Source organism: Ammodytes marinus (genome assembly GCF_949987685.1).
Source record: "Ammodytes marinus genome assembly, chromosome: 1".
In the NCBI taxonomy this organism is placed as follows: domain Eukaryota; kingdom Metazoa; phylum Chordata; class Actinopteri; order Uranoscopiformes; family Ammodytidae; genus Ammodytes; species Ammodytes marinus.
The window spans coordinates 11,314,794-11,326,217 of NC_137230.1; the positions used below are offsets into that span (position 1 = coordinate 11,314,794).

General features: G+C 40.0%; 2 protein-coding genes across 3 annotated transcripts; one reads left to right on the plus strand and one right to left on the minus strand.

Moving 5' to 3' along the window:
- Positions 1-2,464: 2,464 nt before the first annotated feature.
- On the minus strand, positions 2,465-6,393 carry cenpn (centromere protein N). The gene is made up of 10 exons (XM_080035826.1): positions 6,195-6,393; positions 5,940-5,985; positions 5,766-5,825; positions 5,056-5,129; positions 4,746-4,919; positions 4,553-4,654; positions 3,671-3,725; positions 3,451-3,560; positions 3,173-3,296; positions 2,465-2,819 (listed from the first exon to the last, which is right to left on the minus strand). The coding sequence occupies exons 1-10, from the start codon at positions 6,363-6,365 to the stop codon at positions 2,698-2,700; spliced, it is 1,038 nt and encodes a 345-aa protein (XP_079891952.1). The 5' UTR covers positions 6,366-6,393; the 3' UTR covers positions 2,465-2,697.
- Positions 6,394-8,053: 1,660 nt separating this feature from the next.
- On the plus strand, positions 8,054-10,081 carry cmc2 (C-x(9)-C motif containing 2). 2 transcript variants are annotated; one of them, XM_080035941.1, is made up of 5 exons: positions 8,054-8,332; positions 8,600-8,672; positions 9,141-9,211; positions 9,315-9,386; positions 9,496-10,081. In XM_080035941.1, the coding sequence occupies exons 2-5, from the start codon at positions 8,636-8,638 to the stop codon at positions 9,577-9,579; spliced, it is 264 nt and encodes an 87-aa protein (XP_079892067.1). In that variant the 5' UTR covers positions 8,054-8,332; positions 8,600-8,635; the 3' UTR covers positions 9,580-10,081. The 2 variants fall into 2 exon arrangements, with proteins under 2 accessions (XP_079892067.1, XP_079892068.1); XM_080035942.1 differs by lacking the exon at positions 8,600-8,672 and having other exon boundaries at positions 9,095-9,211.
- The last annotated feature ends 1,343 nt before the right edge of the window (positions 10,082-11,424 follow it).

Genomic DNA, 11,424 nt, shown 5'->3' on the forward strand with positions numbered 1-11,424 from the left:
CATGGGACAACACTGAATAAATGACACTTTAATACAATGTAAAGTAGTCAGTGCACAGCTTGTATAACAGTGTAAATTTACTGTCCCCTCAAAATAACTCGACACACAGCCATTAATGTCTAAACTGCTGGCAACAAAAGTGAGTACACCCCTTAAAAAATGTTTACAAATTGGGCCCAAAGTGTAAATATTTTGTGTGGCCACCATTATTTTCCAACACTGCCTTAACCCTCTTGGGCATGTAGTTCACTAGAGCTTCACAGGTTGCAACTGGAACCCTCTTCCACCCATTTATGACAGCATCACAGAGCTGGTGGATATTAAAGACCTTGCGCTCCTCCACCTTCCGTTTGAGGATGCCCCAAAGATGCTCAATAGGGTTTAGGTCTGGAGACATGCTTGGCCAGGCCATAACCTTTACCCTCAGCTTTTTTAGCAAGCCACTGGTCGTCTTGGAGGTGTGTTTGGGGTCGTTATCATGTTGCAATACCACCCTGCGGCCCAGTTTACGAAGGTTGAGTGCACATGGTCAGCGTCGTACACAGAGGTTGGCTTTGGAAAATAGACGTATGAGTGCTGCCAGCATTGCTGAAGGGCTTGAAGGGGTGGGGGATCAACCTGTCAGTGCTCAGACCATACGCCGCACTCTGCATCATACTGGTCTGCATGGCTGTCATCCCAGGAGGAAGCCTATTCTAAAGATGATGCACAAGAAACCCCACAAAAAGTTTGCTGAAGACAAACAGACTACGGACATGGATTACTGCAACCATGTCCTGTGGTCTGATGAGACCAAAATACATTTATTTGGTTCAGATGGTGTTAAGAGTGTGGAGCGGCAACCAGGTGAGGAGTACAAAGACAAGTGTGTCTTGCCTAGAGTCAAGCATGGTGGTTGGAGTGTCATGGTCTGGGGCTGCATGAGTGCTGCCAGCACTGGGGATCCACAGTTCATTGAATTCTAACATGTACTGTGACATACTGAAGCAGAGCATGATCCCCTCCCTTCATAAACTGGGCTGCAGGGCAGTACTGCAACATGATAACGACCCCAAACACCCCTCCGAACGACCACTGGCTTGCTAAAGAAGCTGAGGGTAAAGGTTATGGACTGGCCAAGCATGTCTCCAGTCTTAAACCCTATTGAGCATCTTTGGGGCATCCTAAAACGGGAGATGGAGGAGCGCAAGGACTCTAATATCCACTAGCTCCTTGATGTCGTCATGAATGGGTAGAAGAGGGTTCCAGTTGCAACCTGTGAAGCTCTAGTGAACTACATGCCCAAGAGGGTTAAGGCAGTGCTACAAAATAATGATGGCAAAACAAAATATTGACACTTTGGGCCCAATTTGGACATTTTTTCTTAGGTGTGTACTCACTTTTGTTGCCAGCAGTTTAGACATTAATGGCTGTGTGTCGAGTTATTTTGAGGGGACAGTAAATTTACACTGTTATACAAGCTGTACACTGACTACTTGACATTGTATCAAAGTGTCATTTATTCAGTGTTGTCGCATGGAAAGATATAATGAAATATTTTAAGAAATGTTAGGGGTGTACTCACTTTTGTGAGATACTGTATATGCCAGTGGCTGGGTAGGATGATGGTATTTAATGATAGTAAATCAATTATAGACTCAGTCTGTTTTAAGGTGAATGGGGGATTCAGCTCATCTCAGACAGGAAGCCTTTGAATCCAGTTGAACACATTTGATAGCTTAACTGTAAATGAGGAACCAAAGTGTTCTTATTAGAGCTTCGCCAAAACATTGGTCATGCTGATAATATTAGGCAATATTATCTTATGACAGCTATTCTGATATTGCCCTATATATTTGCCAGTAAGTTAAAATAAATGTACATACATGTTCAAGGTGATTAGGATAAGAATAATAGTAGATGTCAGGGATACAATTCTTACATAACCAGATTTAGGAGATTATTATTTTTATTTTTAAGTTTAAACTAAATAGCTCTCAAGTGTTTTTCATTATGGGTGGTATTGCAGGTCTGAGGGCTAAGCGGAAGTGGGAGAGATATAATTTGGAACACAGACTGTCACTTTAAAACGTACCCACTTATTTGGCTGAACATTGAATTTTAATTTTAGTGCAGAACGAGGACTATGGATTTTTCACCCCATCTCTTACAACGTACTGTTATTACGGAAGGGATTTCTTCACTGCCAGTATGAACAGGAGAAACTAGTAACTATTGTTATTACATAGGAGGGCCTGTTAATATTGGTTTAGGAAACACCTTAAAAAAAAAGGTGAACCTATTCTTTAAAAGGTTTGTGCACAGAGAGACAAGCTTAAATTAATCATGACATAAGGACTGTAAATTGCGAACTTGTAGCTAGTACAACTAAGATCACTTCCAACAAACCCGTCACAGCACTTTGTTTTGTAAACACTATATCTAATTATATGTAGATGATATAAGTAAGCTCCATACTTTAATATTACATTTAAAATATATACATACAATTACAAAAAATACAATTATCTATTGCCAACTACTGACATATTTACAACTGTGAGCACGTAAGACAGAAGGAAGAGACAAAAAAAACATAAGGGCTCAACTAGGAGAATGATGATAGAATGGTAGAAGCAAACTCTTAGTGGACTGGACACGGCAGAAATAAGGACAGTTCATACTGTGTGTCATTTAAATAAAAGGACCTGTCAGCCATCAGTTCTGTGGTTGCCGTGTTTGTGAAGGCGCACCAGGGCCATTGTCTGTGATGACAAAATAGTTCCTTCCTTTCCGGGGAATAGATGAGAGCAGAGGTGTGACAGGGGTGGAGGCAAATCCTGTTAAATATAAAAAACACAAGCAATTAGTTGAACTGGCTTAGAAGAAGAAACACATTTTCCAAATGGGTTAGCGACAGAGAGGCAACAATTAAAAACTATCTCAGAAAACAACTCCTACAAGTAACTGGCCATGACTTATTTACAAAGGATAATGTAAGTGCTACAATGGGGAGATTTCCTGTATAGTCTGTATGTGAATGTGTGCCCTCTAGTGGTCTTTAATGGAATTGCCAGTAGAATTAGAACCTGTAGTGTTTTACTGATTTACAATGATAATATATTTTCCTTCCTAAAACACAAATGGCTTCTGAAATGTCTGTGGCTAAAAAAATAAATAAAAGTATTGGTACCTGAAGATGCACATTGTCTGAATGATTCCAGGAGGTTGGTGCTTGTAAACTTGACAACACATTTGAAGGGCTCCTCCCGCTCTGTCATGGTCTTGTTGGTGTGGTCCCTGAATTTTGTCTCCAGCTGAGGAAGGATAAACACAGAACTTAAGTCAGAAGATCACAGCGAAGAGTGATGCAGAACTGCTTACAACTTTTAAATGAACAATATAGTGAAACGAGTGAGGGGAGTCCTCCATTTCTCTGACACAGCATTGTTACCATAAGCATTTCTTTACCTTGTAAACTGCAGACTGTAGTTGAGGTAACTTCCCCTCGCCAAAAGCCTCACAGGCCATCTGACGCCTGCTTGCTGCTTGTCCGTCGTGTTCTCGTTCTATTTGTGGGTCTGTAAATACAAATAAATAAGATCGCAAACAACGTTTAAGTATTTGTGACATCATAGAAAAACATATTAAAAGTAGCTTTGTTCAGATTAAATGATTTATTAAAACATACCTGAGACATTTTGATTCTTTTCTGCAAGAGGGCTGGGATGCCTCGTGGGAAAAGCCTAGGAACGAAAAGAAAAAAGAAAAAAGTCAAAATCCAACAACAAACTGTAATTTAATTAAAAGGTGCTGTAAGCGGAATGGTTCTTTTAGCTAACTTCCTGTCAGTTACTGCAGTTAGCAGTCCCACTCGTCCCTACGTCACCACATTAATGCACTGCGGTCTTCAAGCAGCGAGTTATCTAGCATCATCTCAGATCCATAAGTGTGATAAAACATGATAAAAACCATCAAAACAGACATTGTGAAGGATTTTTACCTGCTCCGCCATTGTAGGCGAATAAACATTCACCCATCTGTTGCTCTGCGGGTGCACCGGTAGTGAGACGGGTGCCGGTTTGTAGCGTTCTTTCTTCTGATTGGATACCACTTTCGGGATCCCCGAAACAATTTAATTTGCCGATTACATGCAGAGCGGGTGACGGAGAGATCGGAGGTATGAAACGCGCACACTATATAAGTGATCACTGTATGAATATAGAGCAATTTAATACTTATATTAACCTAAATATATTGCTCACTTCACCTTTAATATAAGCAGTCCATCTGTTCAGTCTTTTTCTATATGTGAACAGTCATCTTTAACAATAAGGCTTTTCATAAGAAAAACTCCATTGAGGTTCATAATATAAAAGGAGGGGTAAGCGATTCTGGAGAATGTTTGTGACAAATGACTTTGTCAAAATGAAGTGAATATCTCCTCACTGGTATGTCAACAAAGGGAATGTACACAAAGTGGTCCCGCTTTGTTTATATTAACCAGATTCAATTTAAGGTAACTTGGAAATGTGCTGATAGTCTTGTTCTAATGTGATCACAACAGGCTTACCTGTTGATATTGCGTCATCAGCAGATCCCTGATGGCAGTGAATTTCCGTCCACTGAGGTGAGCATCTTTGACAGCTTGATGTCTGGTGGACAGAGCTAAGGCCTGCAAAGTACACAAGTTTATTCAGAGGGGAATGGAAAGAGAAACCAATAAGCAGATACCAGCCAACAGTACAATTATATTTAACACTCACCTGGGATAACAGGGGCTTTTGCTTTGAAGTCAGGCCTGTCACAAAGACATACGGGGTCTGAAGGTGGTGAACAACATAAGTTGGTTTCAGGTGGTTGGGCTGAGAGAAGCTGTCACCCCATGCAATCCGAATCCACACCGCTTCATCTGTGTGCTTCTTTATTTTGACGGATACCTTGAATGATATGTTAGAAGCTGATGATTATAGGAAGTTTAAGAAGAGAAATAATTAAATAAAAATCTATTTAAATTGTGAAACTATATCATTGGTAAAATGTTGTGACGCGTGTGAGGGGGAACACTTAGCTTACACGTCTTAAGAGCTCTCCAAGGTGAGATTTAAATTGTTCCTTGAACTGTGTCAGCTCTACAGAGTGAGCATCCGCTGGAAGACAGAGAAAATGATAGATATTGATTAACAGCTCAAAATCTATTTAATCCATATTCAGCATTCAATGTAAAGGGCGAGTCATAAAATTGACAACATGCGTATACGTAAATAGAAAACTATACTTATTCACAATGGAACTAAGAGAGACATAATTCATTATAATTCTCTATTTACTTTAAAAGGGACAGTGTACATGTATTTAAATGCATTTCAAATTATAAAGTGAGTTAGATTAACGGCTAGCTTTCATCGGCAGTCACTTAGCCTGTTGTTAATTAGCATCCTGAAGTAAAAACAACCTTAAAATGTAACATGCATTTTAGATAAAAGCACATTACCTTATAGTATAAGAAACATATATGAAAATGGATGACACAAGAGGGATAACAGATGGATTGGTGTTGGCATCTTTGGGTGTCATTGAATATATGTGACACTACCTCCACCATACCAATGTGCAATACAAATTAAAACACACCTGATGACCCCCACTCCAGCAGGTTATTTGACCGATTCAAAAGTTAACAAAAGTGTCAACCAGAAAGAAAACTCTAAAACCATCCGCAGCTGTAGTGTATGGAATTGAAATGCTTGGCCCACATAGGATGAATATTATTGTTTTTAACATACCATCAGGGTCCACGAGCTGGAAGGCATTCCACATTCCCTGGTCTGGATTGTCAATGACATCTGAAGAGAGAAAATAAAACACAAGCGAGACTTGAAGTGGCATTCTCATTGACGTTATAACGTTGGGGTGTTAACTCAAGTTCATATGAGAGTGTATCATTTCATCGGACTTACATATCATCTCGAGCTCTGTGATACGTTTAAGTGACCACTCACTTTCCTGTGACGAAACCAAGAGGGTAAAAGAGAGGTTAAATCAGATTGATTAGATTCAATGATTACTTTCAAGTGGTTTAACGTTAGCTACGCGTAGATAACGTTTGATAAAGATTGTGATGTTAGATAACTTATAGGATGCATGCCCGTTTATTGTTTGTTTTTAATTATATTTAATACAACAGCCTCTATTTCATGAAAAGCGCCACAAACCTCGCAAATAGTCAATAGTTTTTCCGTTATCACCCATTTTGTTTGAGTGAAGTCTATGGATTGCTGCTGGGCCACGGTCAGACGGCCCCACTTTTCTAGCGTCGTCCTCAGCACAGGAACAGATATCCGTCGTAGGACTCGCCGCAGTAACTGTTTCACAGGTTCATCCATTCTTTCTCAGTAATCGATAACTAGCTCTGCTTTTGGGTCGGTAGTTAGTTTTAAGGGGATTAATGAAACTGTCGGCTCCCACCAGCTTGTACGTACGGTAGCAGGGGGAAAACAGTACGGTCTGAAAAAAATCAAAATAAACCGCCTACCAAAGAGCACACGAATCGACCAATCAGACGCTACCAGGAAACGTTCCCGTCTCCCTTTAGCGCCTTCTGGTGTGCAGGAGTGGTAGCACTGCCGCTGGACCTAACTTATTTTAGCCTACAATCTATGGAGCAGAAAGGAATTAGTTGCAATAAAGAACTAATTCTAATGATGATTGGGAAATCTCACCCTCAAGATTTGAACATTTCTTAAATTATTCTTTATTAGGATGCTAAAGTCACATCCTTACTTATGCTGGTTATTTGCAGTGCAGCAGAGCTGTCAGAAAAAATGGACCTTAGTTGGGTGTTTTGCAAGCTCTGCACCCCCACTCGTGTAAGCTATAAATCAAAGCCAATAATGACATTGTTTACAGAAACAGAATCGTATTGTCTTTTCATAGTTGAAAATTAGAAAAAAAAACATTACACTGTGTAACCCATTGATAAGAATCAAGCATTAGGCTACCCCATGTAACCACATTGGGTCAAATGTTATAGGCCTACTGTTGCCTGGGTTGGACCTGAGCTGACACCTGTGGATGAGATTCAATCTAGTTGGATGGCACAATGTAAAACCAGTTAATACCCAGCCAAGTTATAATTCATCTGCTGTAAAACTACTTTGTTGAATATTTGTGAATTCAAATGGTGCATTTCCAGTAAATACTCTGGAGGAAATTGAATGGCTATGGTATCCATGCCTTATACATAGCCTACTTGCCATGCCTTGTAGCCTATAGGCTACCCATGCTATTTAGCGTGCCATACAAATATTTAGGATCTCCCATTACAGTAAGCCTACATGCATGTGGAATGCAGTAGGCAGGCCTATACAAAAACTAACCAGATGTCCTACTATCCAGTTGCATTTTTTTTTGTATGAAAACGAAACAAGAATACAATAATGTTTTTTTGTTTGTTGGTCTGTTCTGTTCTTTTTATACTAGCCTACCTATGGTTCTGACCCCGATTCTCGATTGCGTCCTCTGGTGGAAAAAGTAAGCTACAAGGTCCAATTTGAAGATCTAACCAATCACTATTATATGGCAATGGCACTATCACTACACATGCTAAGAAATTACTGTTTAAAAATGTAAAAAATAAATAAATAACTGTAACTTTCCTTATCTTGCCCAAATAGCCTACTCACAGTAATGAGTATCATGGCACATTATTTTGCTCTCTGCAGCCTATGCTATTATAAAAGAGAAAATGTGAACATTTGGACGACGGCTATATTATCATCTGTTTTATGAAACACCACCAAGTGGAACAAGCAAACAATGGAGACCCTATAAGTCCTACCTGTACTGTAGCTACATGGATATATAGCCTACATAAACCGTATGCTTTATTACACTTTATTAAAAAAACATCTGTATCTCCTGTAAATCTTCACAATCAAAAGTCCCACCCTTTGTGAAAAGAACGCATGCCATTGGTTGATGAAGGGAAAGCGGACACCGATTCGCTGTTGACTGTTGTCACTCAAGTCGCTGTCGTAACAGCTACGGAAGCCTCAAGATTTTTAGCCAGGCAGTCAGCATGTCCTCCAGGACCACACTGTGTTTGTAGGTTAAACGGGATCTCAGTGCAAAAACCAGCTGCTTTAACCGAACTTTGAGGCCATACAGAGACCCGTATTGTTATTGTACGTGGAGAGAAAGACGAAGCCCGAGTGGTTGCGTGGGTTTATGTTGTGTTATAAACAGTTAGCGTTAGCCGGAGCCTAGCATTTTTCATTATTTTATTTTGGCTTACGTGACATTTCTCCGACTTCTGCTGGAAAACTTCTCATATGACACAACCTCTCTACTGGTAAGAGTATCACGTTTTGATCAGGCGTTTTATAAATAAACATTAGGTCCTATGTTTAAAGGCAACTTCGTGACTACTAGGCTACAGTTATTGAGGCGACCATGTAGCCTACCCACTACCCAGACAGATCCAGACTCTTCTAGTCAAGGTTGTGCTGTTAACACGGCTCCAGTGTATTCAGGTTGAATGCAGGTCGTTTACAAAGCCATTGTTGTTTGTGTACATATTTTTCACAGTGTTGTGTTCTCTGCCTCTGTGTGTCTGCAGGTAAGTGTCTACTGGGGGAAAAAGTCCATCATCACTATGACAGCTCAAGATGGAGAGGGATGGGGAGGCATTAGTATCCTTTAGAAGACATGTGTAACAATGCAGAGGTGACACACTGTATATAAAGTGGCGCTGAAACAATTAGGGGAGTGATTCAACATGGGTGTTGATCAACAGCTTAATTGATCAATGGTTTAAGCTTCTATAAAGCGAAAATGCCAAACATCCATCTCAACCGGATTCTTACACACACAAATCATTCATGACAATAACCACTCAGCCTGTCCATGTTGCGTTAGTTTGTGGTTCTGATGGTCAGCATATTATTTGATGAGGCAACAAAGAGAGAGCCAACATGTTCAAAGTCTAAAACTTGGCTGCGTACGATGCAGTACAAATATTTTCCCACCAAAGGACATCTCTTACACTATTCAGCAGTAATTGTCAAATCGCTCCCTCTCACAATCAGTGCCTCTCTTGTTTGTGGCTCTACAGTATTGCTGCATTGGTACAATAGACCCTTAACTCAGCATGCACCCTGACCTGTCACCTCACCTGCACACAGACGAGTGTAACGAGTTCATCACTCAGCTGAGGCGGTGTCACACGGAGGTATGTTGTTGCCCTCCGAATGCTTTACTCATGTAAGTGCAGAATAACTACTATTGTTCAGAAGAAAACTAAACAATGCTAAATCTTGTCTCTTGTCCCTCAGCACAATGTTATGAGGTTCTTTGGCACGTGTAATGATGTGGACCGCGCCATGCGTCACTGCCTTAAAAAAGAGGTAATTATTATTATTTTTAATTTGTTTGCACTTTGTCAATAGGAAAACATAACACATGGTCAGACTTAATGACCGTTATGTTTTTCTTTATTTCCTCCCCATTCAACAGCGTCTGGAGAAGCGGGAGCGCAGTAAGCAGCATGCAAAAGAGATGAAGCAGAGGCTGAAAGAGGGTCTCAAAGAGGAGCTCTGACGGAAGCTCTGTACTGCAACTTTGCCATTTCCCACTGTCTGGTACTGCCAGCCAGAAGTGTCCAGGCACTGGGACGTTGAATGGATCATGACACTGTGTAACAGGCCTTCCGTTCTGTTTTTATGTGCGGACACTACAGAGGGGGGATTATAACTGCTCTCTCTTCACAGGAGTGAGCGTGGGTTGTGTTCACATTGTCAAGCATCAAGTTTAAGTGTTTAAAGTGAAGACTGTGACCCTGTTATTACTATATATTATTGCTTTAACTTAAGTTGAGTGAAACATGAGAAGGAGTAAGGCTTTGTAAATGATTGGATCATATGCTGTACCAGCATTGACATGCTTAAAAGATGCACAGCATACTTCTACATTTACTGAGGCCCATGTGTAAATATACACATTGAACATTGTTATTGTTATTTGAAAGTGTATTTGAATGGGGAATCATATTGATTCGTTACAAGTGTACGTCTTTTAAAATAAAATGATCTGTTCATTTAAGAATTAATTCTTGCTTTGTACGTGTCATCATTATAAAGTTTCACCAGAGTATCTGCAAGTTTCAGTTTCGGAGGTGGTTAAAGCATCTTTAATATTTTTCTTTGGCCTGCTGTAGCCAGTCATGTTATTTATGAAATGTTTGTTATGGTATCCCTTTGTGGGTTTTCAGGAGTCTTCAAACACCTACACCTCATCTGGGATCGTTTCACATCAGTGCTTTATGCCCACTGCAGTAGCTAGGAAGCCCATGTCTCTTATTAGTAATGTACACAATGTCCATTTTAGCAAAAATGATGCTTTATAATAATCATCAAGGCCATATAATACCTTCTAGTTTTACAACGTACTTTAATACTTTGACGGGTATGGCCGTTAAACATGTACTAAATTGAATTATATGTGGAATTAAAAATCCTTTCAAATTAATTGAGTGAACCCTGCAGAAAAAAAAAATCAAGATGTAAAGGGAATCCAAGCTCAAGGATCCAGTTATTAATCATTTAGACTAGTGTGCATCTCATGGCCTATATTCAGCACTTGGAGCTGGTAAAGGTTTCACATGTTAGCTAGCTCTCTTTGTCTAAGGGTGGTCTCTGGTGTTTGATGTGGTCGGCCTAGATCTGTCTGTCTCTGTGTCTTGACTCTTGTTCGATGGCCTTGTGACCAACGTGACTGGAAGTTCACATGTAGGTCACACAATGACACCCGAGCCATCTCCTTTTGCTGAGTGAACACCGTGAGATGCGGACGGAGGCCTCAGATTCAGCTGTAAGAGGACATTTAAAGCCCCTGCACACCAACATCGGAAAAAAATCCCCCTATGTAGGCCTAATTTGGGGAGTTAGTTGCATGGTAGTAAGTATCTGAAAGAGTTGCGCATATTAAATGTATCAATCTAAATGAAAGATATTGTCATTTGAGTTTGATACACTTTACAGAAATCCGGTTAAAAAGCGGCGGGCTAGGCTCTGGTTCTTATGACACAATAAGTATTTTGATCCAATCACGGCAGTTCTCTGCCTGAACGTTCTATAAAAACAATGACTGTTTCTATGGAGACAGCTTGATACCGGCAAGCCCGCACATTCCTATCAAACGTTCTTTTAACTAAGTGTCATAATATTTATGAACATTCATTTTTTCAATATGAATAAAGACAAAGATGGTTGGGGTTAGGTTAGCTGACAGGAAATTAACAGGAGACTGCATAGACTAAAGCTTAGAAGTTGGAGAAATGTAGACCAAAGAACACACTGTGAAAGTAATGAACTGTTTGTTTATTTGAAGCACTCTGCCCATCACAACATATAGATCATTATTTGATGTATATATAAATTGTAAGGC

Bases quoted from the DNA above. Each gene is read 5' to 3' on its own strand.
- cenpn (XM_080035826.1), bottom strand. From the start codon at position 6,365: ATGGATGAACCTGTGAAACAGTTACTGCGGCGAGTCCTACGACGGATA. The intron at 5,826-5,939 runs GTAAGTCCGATG...TTCTCTCTTCAG, and splicing joins CACAGAGCTCGAGATGATAT to ATGTCATTGACAATCCAGAC. The intron at 3,561-3,670 runs GTATGTTTTAAT...TTGTATTTACAG, and splicing joins AAAGAATCAAAATGTCTCAG to ACCCACAAATAGAACGAGAA.
- cmc2 (XM_080035941.1), top strand. From the start codon at position 8,636: ATGACAGCTCAAGATGGAGAGGGATGGGGAGGCATTA. The intron at 8,673-9,140 runs GTATCCTTTAGA...GCATGCACCCTG, and splicing joins AGAGGGATGGGGAGGCATTA to ACCTGTCACCTCACCTGCAC. The intron at 9,212-9,314 runs GTATGTTGTTGC...CTTGTCCCTCAG, and splicing joins TGAGGCGGTGTCACACGGAG to CACAATGTTATGAGGTTCTT.